We start from the raw sequence: 27,980 nt of genomic DNA, 5'->3' as shown, positions 1-27,980 counted from the left end.
AGCTTTACCCAGAGTGTGGCCCACAGGTTTCAGCATCAGACTCCTCCAGAGGGCTGGTTTAAAAAGCTGATTCCTGCCCCCAGACCTGCCAAATGAGAATCTTTGGGGATAGAGCTCAGGAACCTGAACTTTGTAAAGATGAGGAGCCTAATTTTTATATGAGGAAACTGAGGCACAGAGAGGTAAAGTGATCTCCAAGGTCACACTTTCAGCAAGTATGGACCTGGGACCGAATTCACAGTCTGACTCCAGAGGCACCAATCAGAGACTTCCTGGAAGAGGTGGCATTTGACAATGTGGGCCTCAAAGGGAAGAGACGGCACCACGGGGGAGGGTACAGCACAAATAAAGGCTTGGAGCAGGAGAGGCCAGGCAACAACAGCTCAGTGTGGCTTGTGCTTCCAGAGCCCTGAGGTGAAGAAATACATATGGAGCCACCACTGCCGCCTTCCCCTGAGAGCCCAGAGGGAGACATTCCTGAGCCATCCGAGCTTCTGGGAGGAAAGCCTGTTGTGTGCAGGGTCTACAACCAGCAGGTCTACGGCAGTGGCCCTCTGGGTGTGTCTGGCTGCTGCTCAGGACGAGAAAGCCGGGGAAGGTGGTGACTCAGTCCCCACCCAACCTCAAGCTAGTCCCATTTAAATTTGAGATGAGCTCAGAGGTTGGGGAAATGCCAAACAAACCCTCCTTGCAGAACAGACGCCAGATCCAGAGAAGGCAGCCCGAGCCGTAGGCTACCGGGCAGCAGCAATAAATGTGGAGCAACGCTGTGGGTTGCAGGGGGAGCCAAGTCAAGAGGCCTGGGCGCAAGCCCTCCCTGGGCCCCTATTCTTCATTCACCCATGAAACAGGGAGAACTCCACTGGCTTCTGACTTCCTCCCAGGGCTGTTGTGAGGAACAATGGAAAGGAAAGAGCCTGGCAGATTACACAATGTCCCACATAGCGAGAGGTTAGAGGATCACTGCTGTTAACATATTAGAACAGCCAGGAGGTGCTTTCCTTGCTACCTGAACCCCAGCCACAGCGGGTAGAGGGAGAGGCTGGGCCTCTGCCTTGTTCCCACAAAGCAAAAAGGGATCCAGATATTATCTCGAGGTGAAAGTTCACATTTATTAAACGCCTACTGTGTACTATTTTTTAATGTAGAATCTCACTTAATCCTCACCACAACCCTGCAGTGTAATTATGATTATCTTGCGTCCAGATGAGGAAACTGAAGCTCAAAGAAAGTAACTAGCCCAAGATTACACAGGCAGCGAGTGATGCAGACCAACCAAGACCAGGTGTCTGCGGCCCGAAAACCCGCACTCTTTCTCTGGAACAGTTTGTATAAGAGGCAGAACATGTCTGGCATAGGGGTCCAGCTCAAGCACTGCCTCCTTCTGGAAGCCGTTTTGATCCCTTTGCCCGGACAAGATCTCTCTCCGATGAAACGCCACAGCACATTATCAGCACACATCTGGCAGCACTCAACACATTCTGCCTCTTATTTTGTGATCAAGCACACTTTTAACAGGTAAGATAAGATGTAGGTGCAAATAGGTGGCATTTCAGTTACCTTAAAATCCTCAAATGTCAGGGCTGGAAGCACCTAAGAGAGCACAACAACCAGCTTCCTCATTTTTTCGAAGGAAAAATACAGACAGAGGAAGACACTTGTCTGAAGTCATACAGCATCTTAGCATCAGAGCCGAGAATAGAACCCTGGCATTCTGCCTCACACAATTTCTCTAGGGATTCCATGATTTCAGAATCAGCCTCAGGACAAGGATTATCATTCCCACTTTACAGATAAGGAAGCTGAAGCCCAGGCGAAAGCAGCCTCCCTGACAGGTGAGGTGTGGGGACCACAACCCTGATTCCCTCCACTTCAGGCCAGAGACCAAGCCCTTTCTCCTCCCTGCTGCAAGTAGTCTGTGTAGCGCGTCAAGCTCAGGGCCCACAGTAAAAGGTCAACGGATGCTGGAAACTGTCATTATACACCAGTGCGCAGGTGACACCAGCCAGACAGCGACCTCCTCAGAGGCAGTGCTACGGCAGAGGACACGGAGTCCTGGCTGAAATCCTCTGTGGGTCCCTGGTCTCTCGTGAGACGAGGGGGCTACAACAGCTGATCTTATCTCCTGCTCCAAACTTCTGGGACATCTGAGGCTCCTTGAAAGCAGACCCCAGCTGTCTGTGGAGCATCTCTCAGCTGAAGCCTTTGTTCCCCCACTCTATGGGAAGCTGGAAAAGCAGGTGGGGCTCACAGCCACAAACTGACAGACTTTATTCCCAAGTGCCACTGGCCAAGCAGGGCCCACCCTTAAACAACAACAGGATGGAACATGGAAAATCCAACTGTCTCCAGCACAGACATCCAGCTGGGCACACCCACCTATCTTTACAAACTGGCAAAGAGCAACCAGGAATGGGGGCATAAAAAGGGGCAGCCTGCCCCCTGCCCTATTGGAAGGGCAGGTGCATTTCTGAACAACCAGGTGGCAATGGAGTGGGGGGAGGGTAAAGAACTCTGGGCTGGGGAGTCCCAGGCCTGGATCCCTGTCCCAACTCTGCCATGAACTAGCCTGTGTGCCCCGGGCAAGCTGCTTTCCCTCTGTGGGGCTCAGTTTAAAGACAGGCTGACAGCTCCCGAAGTGTCTTTACAGATGTTTCATTTGATTGTCACGACAACGTTGTGAGGCTGCCATAATTATTCCCTTTTTACAGATGGAGAAACTGAGACTTGGAAAGGTTGAAGGTCTTATTCAAAGTCACACAGCTTGAGGCTGGCCGCAGAGGTCTTAGACCACCAAACCCAATCCTCAAGGGTGGTCAGGTTAAAAACAACCCCTCTCTCCCCTCACCCTGATTGACAGTCTCCACAAGACCAAGGCAGCACAGACCCTGGTTCACCTGCCCAGTCTGGTGGCTGGCAAAGTTCTGGCCACAAACCGCACAGCCCAGCTGCCTAGGAGGCCGCACCCCCCATGCAAAATTTGATTACTCAAGTTGGCAAGAACGCAGTCCCCACCCCCAATCGGGTCTAAATAAACGCCCAAGTGATATCACATCCTGCTGGCTCCAAAATAGCCCAGGCCTGCCCACAAGCAATCACAAAATGCCAGGCCATGCAGGGCCAAGCGGGCAGGGATGCCCAGCCCGTGGCACCGTCCACACACACAAGCAACTAAAGCAGAAGCCTCAGAGCAGGAAGGCTCCCCCTCCCACCTCTGCCAGACAGCCTGGCCCCTCCCTCCTTGCCCCCTTTGTGGGGAGGCCCCAGAGCCTCCTGCCCCAGCGCCAGCCCTCGCCCCAGCGCCAACCCCATGGAGCCTCGGCCGCGGCCAGCCTGCGGGCGCACTCCAGCCAGACCCGGACACCCCACCACTCACATTGCTTCAAGAGCTCCAGACACAAAGCCATGAGGGCCGGATGGGGGTCAGAGACCCAGAGACCGGCAAAGACAGAAAAGGGGAGAGGGAGAGACACAGGAGCAGAGAGAAGGGGAGACAGGGGACGGGGGCAGAGAAAGCAAGGGGGAGCGGCAAGAGCCCTGGCAAAGGAGTAGCCTTAAAGGGAGGTCTGCAGCGCAAGAGACATCGAGTGGCGACACCAGCAAGACAGATGCGGGGGCAGAGAGAGGCAGGGAGAGCAAAGCAGGGGGCCCCGACCCAGAGGAATGAGGAGCGTGGAGGCCCGAGAGAACAAGGAGAGAGCGACAGGGGACAAACGAAGGGAAGGCAGGGAGGGGCGCTGAAGTCTGGGAGCTGGGGAGCTTTGGGGGTCCCAAGGAGAGACCCCAAGGGATCTAGGAGGTATCAGCGTATACAGGGGACACCAAAAGAGGGAAAACCCTGAAGCAATGAGGGCTAAGAGGAGGCAAGACCCCCAGGATTTGGGGGGACAGATGGAAGGGAGGACCCTCAAGGGATGTGCGGGAAGCTCAGAGGAGAGCCTTGGGGGAGTGTGGAAGGTGTTCAGAAAAAAAAAGGTCCCCAAAGATGAGGGGCGCTCAGAGGGGGTAGGATCTGAGGGATGAGACGAGCGCTTTGAGGGGGACCCGAGATCGGGGAGCGAGGGAGGGGCTGGGAGGCAGCGCGAGGGCAGAGACAAAGAGACAGCGAGCCAGGGAGAGACAAAGCGGGCGGAGCGGGGCTACGGGCCCGAGGGCTGGTGGCCGGACAGAAGGACGGAAGCGCGAGCGGGCGGGGGGACGGACGGACGGACGGACAGAAGGGGAGGAGGGCGGGGGCAGGGCAGGGCCGGGCGGGGGCGGCGCCCGTCTCCTCGCGGGGCCGCGGCTGCTCCGGGCGGCGCTGGGCGGGCCCCAGGCGTCCGGGCTGAGGAGGCGGCGGCGACGACGTGGACCGGACAGACCGACGAAGTGACCGACGGGCTGGCGGCAGCTGCGGCCAGTGGCGGGCACTCACCCTCCTCCCTCACGCGGCCCGGCCCGAGTCTCCGGTTTTGTACGCCCGAGGGGCGGGACCTCTGGGTTAAAGCCCCGCGCCGGCCCCGCCCCGCCCCGCCCCCCGCGTCACGCGCGCGCGCGTCGCTCGGGACTCCCGGGATGGGCGGGGGCGCGCGCAACCCTCTCGGCACGTGGCCGTAGCGCGCGCGCGGAGGGGCGTGTGCGCAAGCGCGCGGGGCGCTCAGTCCAGCCTACGCCCAGGCCGCCCGACCCCGAGAGGGAGCGCGCGCCCACGTCAGCACGCGCATGCCTAAGCACGGGGGACTCCGCCCCTCTAGCCGCCCCCACCAAACCGGTTCCAGCTGGAACCAGACGCATGCTCCCTGACGCGAGAGCGGCCAGCAGAATCTGCACGAGTTTACCGTGGCGACACCTGGCTGTTCCCAGGGGAAACTGAGGCTCAGAGCAAGCAGTCTGAGGTGGTATTCTCATCTCTGTGTGGTCAGATTAGCCCCCCAGGTACTATCGACTGTACGTCCTAAGTGTTTCTAGTTGTCCCCTCTACTCCATCCTCACTTTGCTGTGCTCATCTGAGGTCCTCCAGGTTGGGTTAGAATCCCTGCTCATACTCCGGAGGGCTGTGTGACCTTGGACAAGATACTCATTCAACCTCCTAAGCCTTCATTTCCTCCATAGTAAAAACCATCACATCCAGGATGCCTTGGAGAGCCAAGTGCAGTAGGAGCTGCCTGAATTCATAAATCACTCCCTTCGTGGCTCATGGCCTTCCCAGTTCCCCACTTCTCCCCTGCGAGTCCCCTTACTCACAGTCCTGGTCCTTGGGGTCTCATCCCTCATCTGCGCCTACCTGCAGATCCAGCTTCTGCTCCCCCACCTGCCTTGCTGGGTGACCTAGGCAAGTCCCTTCCCTTCTCTGTGCATCTCTTTTCCAAATGTAAAGTGGAGAAAAGAATCTTACTCAAGGGACTTCCCTGGTGGTGCAGTGGTTAACGATCTGCCTGCCAATGCAGGGTGACGCTGGTTCAATCCCTGGTTGGGGAAGATCCCACATGCTGCGGAGCAACTAAGCCCATGTGCAACAACTACTGAGCCCGCATGCCACATCTACTGAAGCCCATGCTCCTAGAGCCTGTGCTCCACAGCAAGAGAAGCCGCCACAATGAGAAGCCTGCACACCGCAACGAAGAGTAGCCCCCTCTCGCCACAACTAGTTTCTCTAGACCACGCGCAGCAACGAAGACCCAGCGCAACCAAAAATATAAATAAATTTTTCTTAAAAAGCATCTTATTCAAGAAGATGATACAGTCTTTCCAATACCACTGTCTTGCATAAAGGTAATAGTAACAAAAGCAACTGAGGGCTATTGAGCCTTTTTTGATGCCAGGCACTGTACTAAGCACTTCGAAAATATTAGCTTACTTTGCCCGTCTCACAGTCACTATGCTACACCTATACCATTCACTTAGTATTTATCTTTAGATTGATTACTTAGGAAAATTCAGGAAGCCCCAAAGCACAGGCCTGACTCTGTCTTGCTCCATCCCAACCACACCAGCCCTGCTCCTCCTCCAATGCACTAGGCACCCTCCTGCCTCAGGGCCTTTGTACCACTCTTCTCCCTGCCTGGAGTACCTCCCCAGCACTACTCCTTCCCTCACTTCCTTCAAGTGCTTGCTCAAACATCTGTCTCAGTGAGTTCTATCCTGGTACCCTGTTTATGCTGCAATAGCCCCGTCCTCCTGCTGCCGGCACTCCCAGTACTCCTTGCCCTACACTACTTGCCAGTAAACCACATACTTATTTGAGTTATTTATGCTTATTGTTTTGTCTGCCTCCCCCCATATGCCCCCCCCAAAAAAAGTATGTAGTCTCTATGAAGGCAGAGGTTTCCCTTTTGTTCACTGATGTATCCCTGGTGCCTAGAGCAGAGCCTGGCCCATTGAGGTTATCAGTAAGCATCTATTCAATGAAAGGGCTGCCTCACTGCAAAGCTCTTGCCCTTAACTATGGCCTCAGGGCCTCTGAGGTTCAACTTAAGCACCTTAGTCTCTCCTCCTTTGGCCTGATCTCTCTACCCCTGAGGGAGTAAGGAATTATTCTTGTTCAAGAATCTCAAAGCTGGGGTTCCCAGCCTGCCCACCAGTTCTTAAGCCCAATCACTATTTCCCCCAGAAGGCTCAGTGGGTCTGCCTAAAAATGGGACTTAGGAGAGTGACCCAGTTAACCAGGAACTTCCTGGTCCACGGCTGGGTGGGGCTGTGGGAGGAAGCCACCTTCTGCCCAGTGCCCTCTGGGGAGAGGTGCCTATTTCAGGAGGTGGGAATTCTCACTCTAGGAAGGCCTCCTGGACACTCCCATTACTCTCTGACTCTATGGCCCCTGCCCAGGCCTCACTGTGCCTTGCCTGGACCACTGCACAGCTTCCAATCCATCCTGCCCATGTGGCCAGATAATTCTCCCTGAAACTCCTGTGACCCCACTGCATCTCTTTACCAGGACCTTGGATGGCCCCCCCAACACACGATAATGGGGAACTCAAGCCAGGCAGACCGAGGTGGGAAACAGCTCCTTGACCTTCTAACTGGGTGACCCTGACTTGACACTCACCTCCTCTAGGCTACAGTTTCTTTGTAAAGTATCTGTAAACATGTATGTGTGTGTGTGTGTGTGTGTGTGTGTGTGTGTGGTTAACTGGGCTAAATAAGGAACGTCAGATAAGTGCAACATTCTGGACAAAGTAGCCATCACTGATCGATGGTGACACATCTCTCTGCTTAACCCAATCTCAGTCCCGAGCTCCAGGGATCAGAGATGACATGTGAGTTGAAGTCTATTTGCATCTCTGGTCATGATGGTCTTTCAGGTTCCTCTCAGCCCTGATATTCTGGGGATTGGAGTGTCCAGCCTGATAGGAGCCTGTAGTGTAATAACCGGAGATTGTGGAGGGTTAGGCCTGGGAAAGGGCTTGGGAGACAAGGCTGCCTGGAAGTCTGGCTGCTTACTGGAATTTTGTCAGCCTCCCTTCCTGTGTCTATGGAGGAGAGAGTAAATCAGAGAAGAAACTGGGAGAGTTCTGCGGGAGGGGAGAGGGGACAAAGAAGGGAGGACAGAGCATTCTGTGACTCAGATAGGAGGTGTTTGGGGGTTCCCAAACCCAAGCCTCACAACATAGATGGAGAAATTGAGGCACAGGGAGGGGTCAGGACCCACCCAGAGTGACACAGCACAGCTGAAACTAGAACTCAGGGCCCCTGAGCAAGGAGCAAGTGTGTTTCCCAGTCCAGAAACCTATCCCAAGCGCTGCCAGAGAGTGACTCCAGGTGTGTGCACATGTGCGCGTGTATACACGTGTACTCATGTGCAGCTGCGGGGAATGCAGTTGGTGCGGGGCAGGGGTAGGTGGCAGGTACCACCCAGCAGCCACCGCTCCTAGGTGTTGTCACAGTCTCCCTTGTGATTCAGAGGGAGTGGGAGAGACACAGAAAGGAGGCTGGGGAGGGAGAAGGGCCAGAAATTTAGAAGAAAGAAAGGGAGAGAGGCTGGGGGGGAGAAACAGGGCTGAGGGAGACAGGCAGACAGAAGGTTAAGATGATGGAGGGGAGGGGAAGCTGGAAGAAAAGGATGGAGGAAGGGAGGGAGAAGAGGAGAATGAGCGCTAATGGGGGATGGGCAGCGTCAGCGAAGGGAGGAGTGGGACGGAGCGCGTTCTCTGTTCTTTCTTTTCTTTCTCAGAAGTGGAGAGAGAGGAGGCAGGATGGGGCAGACTGAGGGGGTAATGGCACCCCCGTGGGCCCTCCCAGGTAGGTCCTTTGGCTGGGGAGGGGCATGTGTATGTAGTGAAGCTTCTGTTTCCCCCACCATCCTGGCTGGGGCCGACCCTGCCTGCCAGTCACCTGCCAGAGCTATTTCTGGAATGTGGAATCTGGGTCAGAGAAGGGGAGGGACAGAGGGGGTGCTGACAGCTGGGAAGCTGGTCAGCCCCCAGCAAGCGGGTTGGGGGGTGGGCAAGCTCCATGCCCTGCCCAGGGCCACTCCGGAGGGGCCCGCCCCTCCCAGGCTCTCACCATCTCAGTAAGTGGCCTTCACATCCACCCACCTGCTGGCATATGGCCTGAGAGCATATGTGCCCATGTGAGGGTGACAAAGAGCTTTCATGCCCCTCAGCGACTGGGGGCTCAGAACAGCCCTAGGTGGGGGACAGGCCCCGGACTGCTCACTTCCTGGAGACATATGCTGAGGACAGGGGGCAGCCTTCTGAGCAAGGGTGACCCCTGCAGGGAGACAGTGTCTGAGGGAGGGTGTACCTGTGGGTGGTGGGGTGTGTCTGTGAGGAGGGAGGTGGTTACGGGCCGGAATGCCATGGATGGTGGTGCAAGCTTTACACTGATGAAGGGTGCCACGTATAAGGGGGGTGCTGTTCACAACACAGACATAATCGAATTGTATATTTATTATGACACATCTGTGGCAGATGGCAGTAAAGGACATTATTCTAATAAAAATTGTGCATCATGATAATAGATGACAGTTAAGTGTCTTTCCTAACCCAGCACTAAGGTACTGTAGGGACCAACTGCAGCTCTGGGCACAGGTCTGAAAAATCTGGTGGCTTTGGTTTTCCCTGCAAGGCAGGTGAGTTTACTTGCTGAGCTTGAGAGGATCAGGGGTTGGAGGAGAGAGGAGCACGTACGTAGTAGTCACTATAGAGACCTGGAGGCAGGGCTGAGTGGGGAAACACGGGGTAGGGGGGATTGTTCTGGTGGCTCCAATCTGTTAGGGGCATGATTTCCTCACAGGTGTGGAGGTGGCATGAGCCTTGAAGGAGACACACACATATGTGAGAGCATGTGCAACTGTATGTAGAGATTAGGTGTATGTTTGTGCATGTGAGAATATCAGTGTGCATGTGTTTTTATATGTTTTCAGAGAAAGAGGTCTAAGGGTACAGAACCTTATATATGTCCATAAGTAGGTATATATGTGCACACATGTCTGGGTAGGTGTCAGATGTTGCTACCAGTACTTTCTTGAGTATCCTGGTTTGGGCTTAAGCTCCCAAACTGAGAATAATTGGAGCCCCACATCCCTACATTTAAAGCCAGAAATGCTGGATTATTCATACAGGATGTGCTGAAGGGGCCGTGATTGAATTTTTGGCCTCAATTCTCAACCCTTCCCTGTGTTCATGCCCTTTGCAATGTAACTGCAGTTTCTCCCACAAAAGGTTGAGTGTATTTCCCTGGACCTTGGCTTTGGGCTCATGTGACTTGCTTTGACCAACCAGATGTTCACAGGTGTGACACAGAGACTTGAAATGAGCTTGTACCGTGGGATTTGCCCCCTTATACTTCTGCCACCACCATGAGAAGTACATGCCTTGGCTAGGGCACTGATTCCAGGAGTGCGCTTTGGTTCCAGGAGGAGAATATAGGACACGCAGAGCAGAACCAGCCAACCAAAAAACTCATGAATGAGAACAAATGCTCATTACTGTGTGCCTCTGACATTAGATGTGCTTGTTTGTTACACGGCATTATTGCGATAATAGTTGATAGATACAGAAATTGGTACCAAGAGTGGGGTGTATAAGCAACAAAAACAAAAATATGTAGCATCGGCTCTGGGACCAAGTGGTGAGCAGTGAGCAAACTGTTAGAGGAGGCTTGAAAAAAGGTTACCCATACTCTGCAGAGGCAAAATGCTTGGTAAAACTGTCAATCTACAGTAACTTGAAGAGAACCAATGGATTTGGGCAAGAGAGTTTCCAGGTAAAATGTTGAAAGCAAGAGCTGGCTCCTTTGGGCTGAATTTGATAAGGACTTAGAAGAAAGAGGAATTCATAAAAGAAATAGGGAGTGTCACAGGGAGTGTTTAGAGGGAATACAGAGAGCCCAGAACTCGCTGAGTTGGACAAGAGATCAGTCAACTCCAGCTTCTCCAGCCAGTAAATCAGTTTCAAATTAATATACAGCCTGGGGACAAAGATCAGACCAAGGTCATGGCCTTAAGATACAGCATGTGGGTCAGATCAAATCGAAGATGTGGTTATGACATCTTTTATTAATACTCTAAAATAATAAGGTACCATTCAGTAGATGCTCTCAGCTGCTCAAAAGAGCTTCTAGAAAGCTTAAGAGCATGGCCCCACAGAAGCCTGATGCACCCAAAGTCATCATAATTGAGTTGAGAGAGACTGACATGACTCAAAAATAATTGTGGGTGTGCTTTTTGGTACATGGGGTTAAGTGGAATCAAATACATAGAAAACCCATAAAGTGTTTGAGGGAGGTGTGTGGCCAAAACTATGATCAGCTTAGGCTCAAGGGACGAGACCGCTCAAGATGTAAAAAGACAACTGGGTCCCTAACTTTCTTCAGGCAGGAAGCAGACAAAGAAGGCTCTTTGGCTGCCCAAAGGCCTATTCTCCAATGCTTTCTTTAGACAATGCCAACAAGGCTAATGGAAAAGAAAGGGCTTTCAGAGAGCAGAGCCAAGAGCTACGGAAAACCATGGCTTAGGGAATCAACCCCAGAGCATAGAGCTTGGGCCTAGTCAAGAGACATTCCCTTTCCCAGAGTATTTGCCCAACATCTGCCCAGAAGGACTTCAGAATGGCCATGGATCAGTAAGTCTCTGAACCCCTTCTCCCTCTTTCTGAACAGGAGTGTGGACTGCAGTCATCCTGTCCCTATTTTACCAAGGTATGCTGGGTGTGTGTGGGGGGGGATTGGGAGGTGGGAGGTAGATATCTTTTTTTTTTTTTAATTTTAGATTTTAGGTTGCTTGATCGAGAGGAGCAACATCCATATCTGACACAGATCATGAGATGTTTTTTCCTTTTTAAAAAATGTATGTATGTATGTATGCATGTATTTATGTATTTATTTATTACTCAAGGAGAGTTGATTTACAATATTATATTAGTTTCAGGTGTACCATGAGATCCTGATGTTATGATTGGATGAGTCTTTTCAGGATCTTTGCGATAAGGGTATTTTCTGTGAGAGGGACACGAATAAGTGTGGCCAAGAAAGTGGACCACAGTAAATTGAATTACTGACCCTGATTCTTCACCCCTTCCTCTGTCCACACGGTGGGAGGATAGTTCTCCATCCCTTGTTTTTGAGCTATGACTTCCTCTAACTAATAGGATTTTAGCAGATATTATGCAAGCAGGGACCTTGAAATGTGTCCGTGTAGTTAGGCTTGCTCTCTGTGCTTCTGCCATCAACGTGAGAAGAACACGCCCTGCTAAAGCCACTGCTCCCAGGAGGACACTTTGGTCCCAGGAGGAGGGTGAGAAACATGTGGAGGAGAGCCATTCCAGCTGACAAACTTGGGAGCAAGAAATAAATGTTACTTGTTGTATTACACTGATTTTGTAGTTGTTTGCTTTGCAGCACTATTGTAGCAATAGTTGACCAATACAGGGACCCAGACAGTTCTGGGACATGTAGCCCATCACCCATCTTCAGTCCATTCACGAGTGATTGGGGTCGGGGGAGATTGGTGAGTGAAGGTTTATTTGAAGAAAATTGTTGATGTGCTATCTGATTCCCCAGGCCCACCTCCTGCTTAGAGAACTTTCCTTGGGCCTGATGATGTGGGGAATCTGATCCTTTACCTGAGACTCTTATAAGACTGTAACAGAGTGCCTGGGAGAGCCTGGCAGGGATACCCTGGATTTGGAGGCCAAAGAAACTGGACCCCGACACCTGCTTTGGAGACTTCTAATGTGGAGAGGCTGGCAGGCTTAGCTGTGACAGCAGGTCTAGAAGGAAGGCTGTAGCAGACCAGCCTATACTTTCAGAGTTCTGCAAGGCACAGGCCTCATTTTCACATGGGTAAAGCGGGAGCTGAGGGAGACAGTAGGGCTGGAGTTGTCATCAGAGGAGTCTGCCCAAGATGCCTGCCTGGCAGGGCCAGGTCCCCTGGCAAAAAGAGGCTGAGTGCAGAGGAGGGCAACCACTGGTTGGAGAAGCTGAGACAGAATAAGCAGCAGTGGCCTGGAGGGGGATTGCCCATGCTGGGAAAGAAGACACCACAAGGGCCCTGCAAGATAGGAGAAACTCTGAAAGCACCACCTAAGAGAAAGAGCTAGCAGGTGGCATCTGTCACACAGATACTCCTGATGCCAGACAACATCTGCACTAGCGACCTTCCCCTCCCCCTGGAGGAACCAGAAATGGCCACTGATGAACAAGGAACAGAGAAGACACTCACCACCATGCCCAGCTCCCCACTGTGGGCTTCTGAGCCCAGTCAGGCCCTAGCTGCAGGTGCATGAGGTCTGAAGTAGATGAGACTGATGTTTTGAAATGAGACCAGACCCTCAATACCTGAAAATGAGACTGTTCCTTAGGGTCTAAAAATGCCTGGAAAAGCTCGGGGATCTGCCCAGGTATCAGCCACGATTTGAAAGGCAATAGTGAAACAAAGTGGTTTCTTGCTCTGCCCCCTGCCTTTGCAGTTTTCAGTCAATAAGCTGGTTTCTTGTGTATAGAATATCCATAAGATTCAGGCTCATTTATTTATATCAAACACCAACTGAGCGCTTGAAACATGTGGTTTTCCTACAATAATCCAACCTCAATGCCTTTGATTGTCAGGAGGCTCAGAGTCAAGTCTGAGAACCAGTAAGAACAGCTACACTTGTCAGTTCCTACCATGTGCAAGGGCCCGCCTAAACCTCTCCAGGCACAGCCTTAGTTCATCTCCCCTGAGAGCTCTCTGGGGTCTGGCTTATGCCTCAATTTATACATGGGGAAACTGAGGCTCAGGGAGGAAAACTCTCTAGTCAGAGTGAGATCAAAGTTCTCTCTACTAAGCCAGAAATTGTGCTATGATCTTCCTGGGTCTTGATGGTCATGGCTTGCTCTGGGACACAGGGTCCCCTTTTTCTCTGATCGTGCCTGGGTTACTGTCAGAGAACTTAGAACAGGTATCAGAAAGGACAGGTTGTCCCTGACTGTGAATATGAGAGAAATCCTGCAAACCCACCCCTTTGAGAAGGCTCAATGCAGATCCCATCCTCTTCCCTGCAGGGGCCCACCCTCCCCACAGGTTTGCCTACCTGAACTAATCCAAACAGGTAAGTAGGGCTTCAGTAAGAGCCAGGGTCTAGAGAGTCAGGGGCAACCAAGTATCTCATAAGCTCCAGCCCTCACGACCCCCTCACCCCATCCCCAGTGTTGACATCTGCCTCTGTGACAGCCCCCCACCCCCCACTGCTGCCATTTGAGCTCCAGTTCACCAGTTGATGGGAAGTTCAGCCCCAAGGCCTCCTGCTTTTGCTAGCCACCCCTCCAATCCTGGCTCACCAACCATGGATTCCTCCCCACCTCCGGTCCACCAGGAACGGTCCCAGGGGTCCCCCATCTCGGTACTCACTCGGAAGCGTGCGACTATTGCTGAGGCTGCCGGTGCTGGGAGGGGGGGAAAGGGACTGCAGGGAAACACTGTCCTCCTCCTGCGAGCAGCCCGCCTGGATGGCGCGCAGGTAGCTGTGGCTGCGGGAGCGGAAGTAGCTGGGCAGCGGCAAGTCTAGAGCCTCCGCCGCGGTCGACTCTGCTTCACTGCAGGCCGACTCGCAGGCTGCCTCATACTGGTCGCTCAGATCTGCCTCCCGTACCTGTCAGGGCAAAAGCAGGCATCAGGGGCCGGCTGTGCCCACTGGGGAGGGATGGGGTGCTTGGTGGTCGGCTCAGCTGCAGAGCTGGAGTCTGTGGGGCCTCAACTCGGCCCACCCTCCTGCTCCCATCTCACTTAGGACACGGGATGGGCAGATGGAGCCCTTAAGAAATATACAGACTCTCTCACCTCTTTGGGCCTCAATCTTCCCATCTCTACAATGGAGGAGAAACTAGTAAATATACTTTCTAGGATGTTAGCTAGGTTATATCTTGTGTGTCCAGACTGATTAACTAATAGATTTTGAGGTCATATCTTAATTCAGCCAGAAAGAAGGCTATAATCAGTAACGTCTGTCCTGGATGTTGGAATGGGGAGGTGGCAGTAGGTGTGATAGATATTTACCATCTTACGGTCCGATTCCTTCGTTTTTATAAGCAAAGAAACTGAGGGCTACTGAGGGGAAGATACTTGCCAGTTGTACCCAGTGAGGAAGTAGCAGAATCAATACTCCAAATGTATATTTAAGGAAGATTAATCTAGCCCTGGTGTACAGAATGGATGTTGGATATAGGGTCTGGAATGGAGGCAGAGGCCAGAAATGAAGCTGATGCAATAGTCTGGTGAGGGAAAATAATACTGGAATGAGGGTAGTGGCAGTGAGGACTGATTAGTCACACCTGCCATGGACAGTATGGGGAACGGAGGTATATATGCTATTTGCCATCTCACATCTAGTTCAACCTCATCTGGATGGTTTCTAAGTGTCCCTCTAGAAACAAGATCCTACAAAGCTGCAGCTGGGGGTGTGAGTGCAGAGGGGGCTCACCATACATACACTCTCCAATGGTTCTGGAAGGGTCTGTCTGACCCATGTCTCAGGCCATCGTGGTACCTGGGGATCACAGAGTATAAGCTGAGGAGTCAGCTGGCTGAACATGGACACTGGGTGGGGGTCCGGGAAGACACCTGGGCTACGCGGGAGGGGGCAAAAGTTGACTGAACACCATGTGGAGGAAAAGATGAAGCTGGATCTGGGGCCAGTGTGCCCTGGACCTGGCTGTGTGACCTCAGGCGGGCCAGCACTATTCTCTGGGTCAGTGTTTCCCTGTCTAAATGGACTAGAATGCCTGTGGACTCGTCTGGCACTGCATCAGGGAAAACGACTGGACGGATCATCACCCAATTTTTTTTCTGGCTGCACCGCGCGGCCTGTGGTATCTTGGTTCCCCGACCAGGGATTGAACCCGGGCCCTCGGCAGTGAGAGCGCGGAGTCCTGAACACTGGCCTGCCAGGGAATTCCTGATCATCACCCAATTTGGAGTATATGTTTGGAAAGGCCTAAATTTGCTCTGTTCCATATGGTAGCAACCAACCATGCGTGGCTATTTAGGTTTAAATTAATTAAAGTAAACAAAATTCAGTTCCTTACTCACACAAGCCACATTTCACTTGCTCATGTTACCTCATTGGACAGCATGGATGATAGAACGCTTCCAATCATCACAGAAAATTCTATCAGACAGCACTGATAAATTAAAACGTAGTCCATGTGACATACCCAAAATTCACTTGGATAGGGTATTAAAGAGATAGGTGTTTATCCTCCAAAGCTGCAGCCTGAGGTGTATTGAGAGGCCCCTGTGATTGCCAAAGGCGATGAGGTCTTGATTAGGGATTGCACGGTAATGGCCCACCTCTGGAGCTGGACTGCCAGAGTTTCGTTCCCGGCTCCATCATTTTCTCACAAGAGGAATATGGGCAAGTCACTTAACTGCTCTGTGCCTCAGTTTCCCCATCTGTAAAATGGGGGCTAATTAGAGACCAGATTTCACAGGATTGTGGTCAAGATGAAATGAGATCATTCATGATCACATGCTTCGAATAGAATTGGGAAAACTAAGCACGTGATAACCTGTACCTGTTATTACAGGCAACTTTGTGGGGCAAGTGCAAAGATTTGTCAGTGTCGGTTAAGATGCTCCCAAGCTCCCAGGGAGAGGCCAGCTGGTTAGTGCTGTTGGTATGTATCTCATTGAGGACGTACTATGCGCAGGGAACTGCCCTGGGGGTTTTATATGTGAACACATCACACCCTTATCATGAGGCTGTTGAAGGAAGGAAGAGGTCACCTGGCCCACTGTGGGCTCCCCAAAGACCCTCTGCAACAATGTGCCCAAGAAGAATTATGATATGAAGGTGGGAGGCACATGAGGCATTCGTGGCTGGAATCAGGAGATGTGGAGCCAGTCCCAGTTCTGCCCTGTAGGCCGTGTGGCCTTGGATCAGTCCCTTGCCACTCCTGGCCCCAATGAGGACTTGGGCCCAGAGCACCTTCCCTGCCTCTCTGTCTGGCCTTGGGGCTGGGGCCTGGGAGGGAGGAGAGGACCACCTCCAGGGGCAGGATGGGTATGCGTGGGATGGGGCACCCTTAGGACAGGTAGACAGTGCCAGGACTGGTGTCATCTTCACCACCTTTGGTAAGCTTGAAAAGTCTCTGCATTCATTCCAGAACCCTAACATCCTTAAAGGTCTTACTGGAACCCAAGAAAGGAGATAAGTCAGGGGATCTTGTGGCTGGGATGTGAAGGCCAATGCCCCCAGCCCCTGATCTGTCCAAATGGAAAAGTCTCCCCAGGCCTTTCCCAGGCTTTGGGGAATGAGAGGAAGGAGGGAGCTAGAAGCTCTCAGGGTACACCTTCCTTTATCTTGGGGTTATTATTTAAAAAAAACTTTTTTTTAAATTCAAGTATAGTTGATTTACAATGTTATGCCAATATCCTGGGGTTATTCTCGCCCCATCCATAGATCCTAGCCCATTCTTTTCCATTTTTGAGAAGAGGAAACTGAGGCACAGAGAAGTGAAGCGATAGGGCCAAAGAGTGGAAGGTCCAGGCACCAATGTGATTCCTGACACTACCTTCACTGGAGGGGGCTTTCCTGGTGCTGGCTCTGCTTGTACCTGCCCGGCTCAGGGGCCAGGACCACTGAGGTGCCTGAGACCCAGCCCTGGCCTCTGGGATTGGGGGACAAGAGAATGGCAAACATACTGACCTGCTGCTCGTGGCCAAACAACTGGGGGATCAGGGAGGCCTGTCCAAACATCTGCAGGAAAGAGATGGGGGAGGGTTATGGGGAGACCGAGGCTGGGGGCTAGGGTTGGGTATTCAGGCCTGGCTGCAAGAGAACTTGTGGCTGGCTGGTCTAACCTCCTCCCCAGACTGGCTGAGGCCCAGTTGCTGGGAGGTCTTGGCTTCCTCCAGGGGTGGGAGGCTCACTCCTTCTGGGGCTGGGTGTTGTTGGAGACTTGTAATCTGCTGTTTGTAAGTCTTTCTCCTGGGTTGGCTTCTGGGACCATGGATGTCCTGTCTGCTGCCTCTCACCTGGGCAGGCAGCTCCCAGGATGTACAGATTAGGGACAGAGTCCAGAGGCTTCTCTTCCCTGGTCAGGGCTTACACAGTCCAGTGACTGGTGGGAGCGGGGTTTCTTCTGGCAGGAGTTGAGGCCTCAGAGACACAGACAGAACTGGACATCTCTGACTTTGGGGTGACATATGTGGCTCAGGTCACTCAAGCTTCATGGGATGAGGGTTTGGGGGTTCAGAGGACCCTGCGCTAGGGGAGAGCTGGGGCTGGGCAGGGCGTAGTTGGAGAGACCTGCTGGGGTCCCCAGCCTGGCTCATTCCGTGTACCTTTTCGTGTAGCCAAAGGACAAAATTGTTCCAGGTGCCAGGGCCAGGCAGGGGATGGAGACGGTGGGTGTGAGAGAGACAGACAGACCCAGAGAGAAACATGGAAATGAGACACGCTGGAGAGAATCAGAGAAAAATGTGAATGAGGGGAGAGAAAAACAGAGGGAGACAGACACAGACCGACAGGGAGACTGAGGGATGAGAGAACAGGCAGGATGGGAGAGACAGGGAGGGACGCCATCCATTCAGCAGACCTACGTGCCCTGTGCCATGTGCTGGGGACTCTGTGGGGACAAGACAGCAAGGTCCCCGTCTGCAGGGAACTCCCAGTCTTAAGAGTGAGACAGACATCAACTAACAAGTATAGTTCCAGATAGTGAGAAGTGCTGTCAAGAAAATTAAGCAGAGTAAGGAAACAGGGCCCCGGGGACCCCCTGAGGCAAGCGATAGGGCAGGTCCCTCTGAGGTGACATTTGAGCCAAGACCTGGGACACGAAGAAGAACCAGCTGTGCAAAGATCTGAGAGAAGATGCTCCTGGGAGAGGCAGAGCAAATGCAGGGGGCCTGGGGCAGGAATGAGGTGTGTGAGGGGCCAAAGGGGGCCAGAGTGGCTGGAGCAGAGTGAGTGACAGAGCAAGTCGGGGAGCACATCTGAGAGGGAGGCCGGGCTTCACAGGTCTGGCTTTCACTAGGGTGAGGCGGAAGCCATGGGAGGCTTCGGAGCAGGTGACGTGATTTGACTTCTGTCTTTTACAAGCTCCCTCTGGCCGCTGAGAATAGATTGGGGGTGGCAGGCCCGGAGTCCAGGACAGGACAACGGCACAGGTGAGACTTGGTGGGGCCTGGATGAGGACGGTGGGGCAAAGGGTCCCCTGGCCGGGGGTGGGGGGCTCTCCCTCTCCCCACGTCTGAGGTCAGTCTCCTTGGAGCGTGGGAACGACAGTGCTGAGGATGGGGGCTGGGGCGGGCTTGGCCGGGCCAGGAATATGGGGTGGTAAGGAGCTGGAATCCGAAAGTTTTAAGCAGTCCGTTAGCCCAGGCCGTGGGGCTGCACACGGCGGGACCTGGGGCCTGTTCCTGACCAGAGAGGTGGCTGCGTCTGCACCTGGCTGCCTCTACTGCCCCACTGTGCTACTATTGGCAGATGTCTGCCCTCTCTGGGCCTCGTCTCCCCATCCACACCATGGGGGGAGCCCTCAAGCCTTGACTGGTCGTCCCTTTGCAAACTGTAAAGTACTCTGCACAACACGGTAGGGGCTGAGGTCCAGGTCTGGGTCTGACAGCCCTAGATCTCTGCCCAGCTTTGCCTCTTCCTAGCTGTTGTGACCCACCCCTATCTGGGCCTCAGTTTCCTCATCTAGGAAATGGGGATATGGATGATATCTGGGGGTGGCTGTGAGGGATCAAGGAGCTAGCTGATGGTTGAGAGAATTAATGGTACAGCACAGCGTGTTTACCGCTGTTAGTGGCAGAGCTGGCTGGGCCCTGGAAGTCCAACTCTCCACTGATCAGGTGGGACATGGAGGTCCAGAGTGGAGAAGCAACTTGCCCGAAGTCACACAGCAAGATGCCAATGCTAACCATCAAGGGAGCCACCCTTTGCTGAGCACATTATGTTTGTATCTCACTGATTCCTCACAACCCTTTGAAATAGGAATGATCACCCTCCGATGGTAAATCAGGAAACTGAGGCTCAGGGAGGGGGTGTTTTGTCCTGGGTTCATACTGTCAGTGACAAGACTGGGACTCAAACCCAGGTCTCCAGTACCCTATCCTCAGGGCTCCTGGGTCTAAGGCAGTGGTATGGCCCCTTCCTCTGGGCCCACAGCTTAGGCCATCAGTGTGAGGCCCTGTGACTGCTCTCCAGCCACAGGACAGTCAGTGGGGAAGAGACACACACAGGCAGCTTCAGGAACAAAGACCGAACAGAAGCACAGGGCAGATATTCGGGGGCCACTCAACAGAGGCTGGACCTGGACGTCTGTCCTTTTCCTGGGTGGGAGTTGGGGCTCTCCCAAGCCCTCTGACCTTCTGGCTGCCTGCCACCCTTACCTGGCTGATGCAACTGGAGTCGTTGAGGCTGTCGCTGACGGGGTGGTAGTCCTCCTCCCAGCTCGGACACTTGGAGGGCAGCAGCATATCCACTGAATCCAGGCGGTCCAGACTCCTGGTGGGGATGGGGAGCAGATGGGGCTCAGCCCACCCTTTGTTCAGCATGGGAAACTGAGGCCCAGAGGGGGAGAAACGGGCCAAGGTTATCCAGGGGCAGAGGGTAAAATGGAAGTCACTGCCATCCCGGGTAGTGTGGGGGGTGATGAGCAAGGGGAGAGCTGCTCCCAGCCTTTGGAGGCCTTGTGAGTCCGGAGAGTGCCGATGGCCCTCACCTGTCATGCCCACTGCAACCGCGAGGTGGCAGCACAAGCTTGCTCTTGACTGTTTCAAACCAGGGGTGGGCCACACCAGCTCAATTCTACAGCCCCCTCCTCTGCAGGCCTGGGGCAATTCCAGGGGCTGGACAGAGGAGATGGGTCCAGGCCCACAGCCTTGACCTCCGGCCAGGGCCGCCCAAAGGTCATCAGTTTTGACACAATGTCCAGGTGGCCTCCACCAGGCCCCTGAAGACTCACCACTTCTCCCCATAGCCCTGGCTCTTCAATCTTTCTCACATCTACCTGACCCTGGGACTCCCCCTCCCCAACTCCCCTGCTCTGGAAATAAGGTCCAAGCCGCCAATAGCTCAGGGCCTTGACATAGACAAACTTGGCTTGGAATCCAGCTTCCTCACTGGGTGACCCTGGGCAAGTCGTCACCCCTTAAGTCTCAGTTTCCTCACCTATAAAGTGGGGGATGTCACTGTGCCTGCCTGCTGGGGCTGTAAGGAGGTTTCAGTGACGCAGATTCAAGGGCACTGGGGCAGGCATAGAGCCCAGAGCGCAGCGAGGGCTGACAGATGGCCCGCATTACTGCTACTACAGGAATACTCCTTTTATTGCACTTCACTTTACTGCGTTCTGCAGATATTGTTTATTTTGTTTTTCTCTTCTTTTCTTTTTAACAAATGGAAGGTTTGTGGCAACCCGGAGTTGTCAGGTGATGGTTAGCATTTTTCAGCAATAAAGTATTTTAAAATTAAGGTATGTACTTTTAAAAAGACAATGTTATTGCACACTTAGACTATAGGGTAAACACAACTTTTACATGCACTGGAAAACAAAAACATTTCGTGTGACTCACTTTATTGCCATATCCACTTTATTGCGGTGGTCTGAGGTATGCCTGTACTACTGTTATCAATTCCCTCTCATTCAAGGCCTGGGCCCTGGTCCTGCCCACCTCTCCCACCTCCATGCCCACAGGTCATTCAAGGAATTGCAGGATCTCAGGAGTAGAAGGGGTCTTAGAGATCATCTAGCTCAGCCCCCTTCACTTAAAGCTAGGGAAACTGAGGCTCAGAGAGGGTGAGACCTCGGAATGGCTGGTGGTGTCCTGAATTCCCACCTGGAGGCCATTCCCTGCCTCTGTCCCAGCCAATGAGACTCCCTGCCTCAGTCTACTGTCACCTGCCCTGCTCTATTCCCTCTGCTGCAGTCCTCCTAGGCTACCTCCTCCTATGAAGCTCTGGCTCTTGCCCCCAGGAGTAGAAGAACTAGGGCTAAGCTTGTTTCCTTTAACTCTTCCAAGTCCTTTGTCTGTTTCTGACTTGCTTTTGTTTCTCTCCCTCAGCGGGTTCTGAATCACCTATACCAACTTTCACCTGATTTGCACTCATTCTTTTCTGTTCTAATCCCCACGGTGACTTCTGCATGTGAAAGGCTCACTTCTCTCTCTAACATGTTATTTGTTGCTTCCTGTGTGCACGTGTTTCACTTTCCACGCTTTCACTAACTCTTCCCAGTCTTAAAGCAACAGGATGGGGCTCCATTGGTGGAATGCCAGGCCGGGTGATGGGACAGGTGAAGGCTGTCTATCTCCCTTTCACTTCTGGATCCTCCCTCATCCCCAATCTCGGAGCTCAACTCAGGGGTCAATTACAGGGGCACTGGCAGAGGGGGCTCTGGCCTTCCCTGGGCAGTGCTGGCACAAGGGGTGGGCTCACTAAGGGCAGGGTTCTCTAACCTGAAGAAGAGGGTCTCCGAGGGCAGTTCCCCTGTACGAGTGGAAATCATCTGGGGATGTAGGCAGGGTTTACCTGGGCCAATCACTCCGGAGAGACTCCCCTTATGATTTACCAAAGGATAAGGCTCACCTGTGGTCAGGACTTAACTGTGGGGGGCTTATGGGGTGGGTTCACCAAATGGCGGGGCTCTCCGGAGTCAACTCATCAAAGTGCAGGGGCCAAGCTAAGGATGAAGATCTCAGGAAGGGGACTAACCGGAAGGAGGGTTCACCTAGGGGGCCTGGATCATTGGGGGTGGGGATTCACCTGGGTCTGAGGCTGGAGGGCAGGATTCATCTGTGGGGCTGGGATCTCCGGGCGGGCGGCTGAAGAGGAGGAAGGCGAGGTTCCCAGGGGTGGGACATACCTGTGAGGGGCTCACCTAGAGGGCAAAGCTTGCCTGTGAGCCAGGGCGGTACGAGTGTAAAGAGGCTTTCCCAGAGGAGCGCTCACAAGTGGGCGGTGCCCCAGTGGAGCAGGGTAAGCCTGCGGGCGTGGCTCACTTTAAGGGAGTGGTCCCCTTAGGGAGCAGAACTCACAGGTGACCAGGGCTTCTGGTGCGGGGTTCCCAGGGGGCAGGACTCACTGGTGAGCAGAGGCTTCCTGGGGCGGGACTTGGACTTCGGAGAGGCTCTCCCACGGTGGGGCTTCTGGGGGTCAGGGCTGGCCTGCGGGCGAGACTCTAGGGGGCGGGACCGTGCGCTCACCTGCGGGGATTGCTCTGCTCTCCCAGCGACTGCTGCGTGGCCCTCAGGTAGCTCTGGCGCCGCGCCGCCGTCTTGGGGGAGGGCTTGGGGCTGCCGCCGGACTCGTCACTGTCCTCGTCGCCCATGGCCTTGATGTAGCTGCCGCTGCGCATTCGCCGGCACGGGATGGGGCCCTCCCCTGTGGAGTCCGCCTCGCGCGGGGACAGCAGCGAGGTGGTCCATTCGCCACCGCCTCCGGGCACCTGGGGTTGGGCGGACAGCCCTCAGCAAGGGTGGCTCAGGGGGCAGCGCACACCCCCAGCGCGCCGCCGGCCACCCAGCCTCGGGCTCATCACCTGGGGAGTGAGCTGCACGCTAGAACCCCCATCTCCAGGCCCCTGAAGCTCCCTCGCTGCCCACCTCGGGGAATTCGGCCTTCGGTGCGGGGTACTGCCACTAAAGGCACCCACGAGCAGAGCGGAGCCAGGGCTGGGAAGGATACCTGGGTCCCAGAGCCAGTTCTGCCGCAGCTTCCCTGTGTGGCCTTCTCCAGCCTCAGATCTCCGTGGATCCCAGGCTGAGCGTGCCCCAGCAAAACCGTCCAGATAGAATGCTCACAACGGCTTCCACTGCAGCTACCCTTCTGAGCAACCCCTGTGTTCCCATCACTTCCCCTGCTATCTCAGTGGATAGCTTATGATCCCACTGCCCAGATAAGAACAGCAGGCTTGAGAGAGGTCCCTGGACCCTAGGATGGTGGGGGAGGATGAATCAGGGGACCCCAGCGCATCAGTACGGAGGTGAGGTCTTTGGGGCCAAACAACATTCCTCATCCTACAGGTGGGTAAACTGAGGTACAGAGAGCACAAGGGCTTTGTGGGGTCTGGCAGCCATGTGGTGAGCTGGAAAAAGTGCTCAGTGTTCCCATCTGAACTCCAGGGACCCCATCTGTGGAAGGGGGCTGTGATAAGGGTAAGGTCACAGCTGTGAGGGCAGCCCCGGTCCTCAGTGGTTACGGTGGCAGAAACCAACTGAGGGGACCTCCCCTGCCCTTCTGAGGCCAGGCTCTGCCAGCTGCTCCAGGGCAGCACACACTGTCTACACTCTTGTTCACTCGATACCCACCGATGTGTCCACACAGTGGATATTCACCTCGTTATGGAGTACGCTCATCTCAGCACTCACACGTACCTCAGCCCGAGCACAGGGTGACCACGCCGTGCCATGTACACGCACCTCAGAGAGCAAGCATACCCTTTCCCCGCACACCCCTCTCCCCAAGGACACACCCCTCTCCCCAAGGATGCACCCCAGCCACTTCATCACGTGCCCACACCTCAGTGAGTGCACGATGTGAACACAGAGCGTACACACCTCCTCACGTGCACACCAGCCACCACTGCACCGCGGACACATCTCAACGTGTCCCTCCTCACCGTGTCCCCGCCTCAACACATACAGAGCACACACCTTCACTGGGTCTATATGTCACCGCGGACACCCAGGCACACATTTCTCAGTGTACACAGCACACCCATTCTTCGCCACGCCCACAAGTGCTCACCACACTCCCCAAGTCACCGCGCCTGCACAGAGACCACGTTCTTCTCAGTTCCCACAATGCCAGTGGCTGGTTCTCGGCTGAGGGAGGGTCCCTGCCTGGGCTTCCCATCCCAGGTCCCCACCCCTGCGGCTTTCCCGTTAACACCCTCCTCCCCAACTGACTGCCCAGCCAGTCGCCAGGACCTGCACATTCTACCCCAAACCATTTGCTAGTCAATCCTTCCTACCTGCACCTGTCCCTTGGGAAGGTGGCTTTGTATATCCCTGCTCAACACCTGTTGCTTCCCCAGCCCTTACCCACCTACTTCCTGTTGAGCAAGCAGGCAGCACCACTCCAGGGCCTGCAGGGCCACCGTTTCACGGTGTTTCTGAAGCATTTTCACGTGATCAGACCAAACCATATCATTTGAGAGGGAGCTAGGTCACACACCACCCCCTCTGATGTTTCCAAGCTAAGGAAGTAGATTGAGAGCCACAAAAGCCTTAAATATATAAAATACTGCCTAGATTTCATTTCCCTCCTATTGAAAAAAATAGCCTCCTCCCCCCATAGTCTCACTGTCTTTGGAATTTTATATGGAATGACAAGAACTCAGGTCAGACTTTGATGTTCATCCGGTTCAAAATGCATCTAATGGGGCTTCCCTGGTGGCACAGTGGTTGAGAGTCCGCCTGCCGACGCAGGGGACACGGGTTCATGCCCCGGTCCGGGAAGATCCCACATGCTGCGGAGCGGCTGGGCCCGTGAGCCATGGCCGCTGAGCCTGCGCATCCGGAGCCTGTGCTCCGCAACGGGAGAGGCCACTACAGTGAGAGGCCCGCGTAACACACACACACACACACACACACACACACACACACACACACACACACACACACACACACACACACACACACACACACACACACACACACACACACACAATGCATCTAATGTGTTCCCAAAGGCTGGCCAGGCCTGTGCTGACATGCCCTCCAGGATGAGGGACTCACTACCTACTGAAACAGCCCCTTCCATCTGCAGGTGAACCGAAATCTACTTCCTGTAACTTTCACCCACAGCTTGGGCTCTGGTACCGGGAGCCACCCAGTTCTCAGCCACTCACCCTGCCCTTGAGAGGCCCAGCACAAGTGTAGCAGCAGAGATGTCTCTGAGCCTTCTGCCACTTGCCAGGAGTGCAGCCTTGGTGCATAATAAGTGCCTCAATAAACATTAGTGTTTGAAAGAAAAAAGCTAGTTCCCCAAACTGATTTAGGGCCTCGGGGCTCCTGCAGTCCCCCTGCTCATCTCCAGCACATTCCGCTCATGCTGACAGGAGTGTCTGCTCATGTGTCTTTCTCTCCCAGCATCCTGATAATCGGGACTATGTCTTATTTATTTCTCACTCTATTCATTCAAGGGTCCATCTGTTCATCTACCCCTCTCTCCTCTCATGTTTCTTGAGCACTTCCTGTATGACAGACCCTGTCTTGGGCCCTGGGGACACAGAGCTGCACCAGATATGGTCCCTATCCTCAAGGAGCCCCCAGTCTGGGGGCAGTACCAGGCAGGAGGCTGGCAAGCAGAATGCCGTGCAATTGGTCCTCGGAGGGGATAGAAGGCACGGCTTCCATAGTTTTCTTCTAAAGGGAAGGGACATGTTTTGGTCCCTACTCAGGGCCGGTCTCAAAAGGGTCCTAATCAATGTCTGCTGAGAGCATGACCAGTGGAAGGAATCCTTTTACTAGCAAGATACCACCAGCCACCCATTTCCTAAGCGAGTCAACAGAGGCCTGAGTGAAACAACTTTCCAAGTCCATCTGTGACAGAGCTGGACTTCAAACTGGTGCCTTCCCCACAATCCCTCCCCCCTCCCCTGACCCTGGCAGGGACCCACCTGCAGGTAATGATAGGCAAGACCTTGGTGGCAGGATTTGGACTTTAGCAGGCTCTTATCCAAGGTGGCTGAGGTCTTCTGGCAGACCTCATGGGCGTGGCTGAGGGTCAGGGTGGACCAGGAGCCCCGCTTGACATAGTTGGTGTCCGCGGCCACCCCAAGGCTGGGGCAGGTGGCCGGGGGTGCCGGCGGAGGTGGCGGGGCGGTCAGCTCGGCGGTGTTGTTCTTGGCGGCTCTGAGCATGTGCCCACTGATGGTGTTGTAGGCGTGCGTGAAATAGCGTGGCTGGCTGCGTTCTGTCTGGCGGCCTAGTGTCATCAGTCCAGAGGCTGGGCCACCGCTGCGGAAGGTGCCACCCTCACCATCCAAGTTGTCGTCGGAGCTCCACCAGCCCGAGATGTTGGAACGGCTGCGCCGCTTGGGCTCCCCGGCCTTGGCCCGCTCCTTGCTCTTGGCCCTCCGGCCCTTGCCGTCCTCCAGGCCACCTTTCTTGCCGCCATTGCCGCCGACCTTGCCTGCCGTGCCCTCCAGGGAGGGCGCCTTGGTGAAGAAGAGCCGCTGGACCGAGTGGACCAGGTGGCGGATGCGGCCAGGACTCTCGCCCCGGGCCTTGGCCTCCCCGCGGGGGAATTGGAGAGTGCTGAAGCCGTCGCGGTGGATAGGCAGCTGTTTCTCAAACTGGTCCAGGAGGTTGGCGGGCAGCCGGTTGATCTTGGTGGCCTGGGCGTGGCTGGGGAAGGGGCTCTCCTCTGGCACCTCGAAGTGGGAGTTGTAGTGGATGCGGGGGAAGGTGCTGCTGGGTGGTGGCAGCTGGTTGTTGAGCGGGAAAAGCCCGTCCCCTGGCAGAGCATTCTGCCCAGGGAAGCGAGCCTCGCGGGCGAAGGCCTCCGTGGGCGATAGCAGGTAAGGGTTGCGATCAGGCCCTGCGAACAGGGGCTCGTGTGGTGGGTCCAGGCTGTCGGACAGGTGGCGGGGGCGGCTGTCACCGAGGCCTTTCATGATCCCGGCCCTCGGGGCAGGGGCCGTCGCCCTAGCGCGTTGCCCGGGTCTCCTCTCCCGGGCAGCAGCTAATCTGGGGAGAGAAGACAGACAGGCGTTAGCTGGATGTGGAGGGGATAGGATGCTGGGAAGGTCAGCCAGACCCCCGCAGATCTCAAGGTTGGGAGAATTTCTGAAGACTCCTGGCCTGCCCTTAACATTGTGGGTCGGGAATCACGAGTACAAATGGAGACCCACATACCATACGGATAAATAAAAGCGACATCTCAGGCTAGCAAGACTTTAAACAAAATACGTTCTACTCTCCTACCTTGACGAACATATTTTCACAATAACCTGGAAAGCCAGGTTCGAACTCAGACTTCTTGGTCTCCTCCAAATTCCACGGCAGCATGTGGTCAGGGGGAAGCTGCCTGCCCTCCCTTTTCCTCCTGTCTCTGACTCTGTTCCTCACCACGAGGAGCCCCACCCATGCGTGCACCCCCAGCTCACTCCACATGCCCCCCAAACAGCCACCCCTCAGCCCTAGGGCTGGTCCCACTGGCAGTGTAGGCCACCATGGGAGGATCTGTGCTGGCCCTGGAAGCAGGCCTGGGGTCTCTGGCGCAGGGAATTCCAGGCTGGGGTCTGCCCAGGCTGCAGAGTGTGGTCGAAAGGGGGATGTAGGCTCTGGGTGGGCATGTTCCCTTGGCCCCTGAACCTTCCTTGCCTCGTGGGGAACAACAAGGTTGAGAGAGGGCCAGAGAGGCCTTCTGAAGAGTGGGGCCTGGGGCCGGGGCCCCTCTTACCCAGGTCTGAGGGCAGTACTGTCCCACCTCTATTTTAGCAGAAGAATCCTTACATCAACATGTAAACCCTCTGTAAAAACCCACTCTGTCCTCAACAAAAGTCTACTGAGTGTGACCCCTGGGCTAGAGGCTGGGGGCTGCAGCCATCAGACAGGCCAACAAGCCCATCAG

At 54.4% G+C, this 27,980-nt stretch overlaps 1 protein-coding gene across 6 annotated transcripts in view; it reads right to left on the bottom strand.

Moving 5' to 3' along the window:
* DLGAP4 (DLG associated protein 4) overlaps nucleotides 1-27,021 on the bottom strand; it is a gene marked incomplete at its 5' end in the record, with an annotated part of 92,080 nt that extends 65,059 nt beyond the window's left edge. For 2 of the 6 annotated variants that reach the window (XM_082669783.1, XM_082669781.1), the window contains 5 exons: nucleotides 13,808-14,048; nucleotides 17,103-17,153; nucleotides 19,793-19,907; nucleotides 22,604-22,845; nucleotides 26,023-27,021. In XM_082669783.1, the coding sequence (XP_082525909.1) occupies nucleotides 13,808-14,048; nucleotides 17,103-17,153; nucleotides 19,793-19,907; nucleotides 22,604-22,845; nucleotides 26,023-27,021 (1,648 nt within the window). Of the gene's footprint in view, nucleotides 1-3,376; nucleotides 4,189-4,414; nucleotides 4,437-13,807; nucleotides 14,049-17,102; nucleotides 17,154-19,792; nucleotides 19,908-22,603; nucleotides 22,846-26,022 lie in introns of those variants that run through there. The other 4 variants (XM_082669788.1, XM_082669785.1, XM_082669782.1 and 1 more) reach the window with 3 other exon arrangements.
* Nucleotides 27,022-27,980: the final 959 nt, after the last annotated feature.

Source organism: Grampus griseus (assembly GCF_964374135.1).
Source record: "Grampus griseus genome assembly, chromosome: 14".
Lineage (NCBI taxonomy): Eukaryota > Metazoa > Chordata > Mammalia > Artiodactyla > Delphinidae > Grampus > Grampus griseus.
This window is presented reverse-complemented; position numbering and strand designations above follow the sequence as displayed.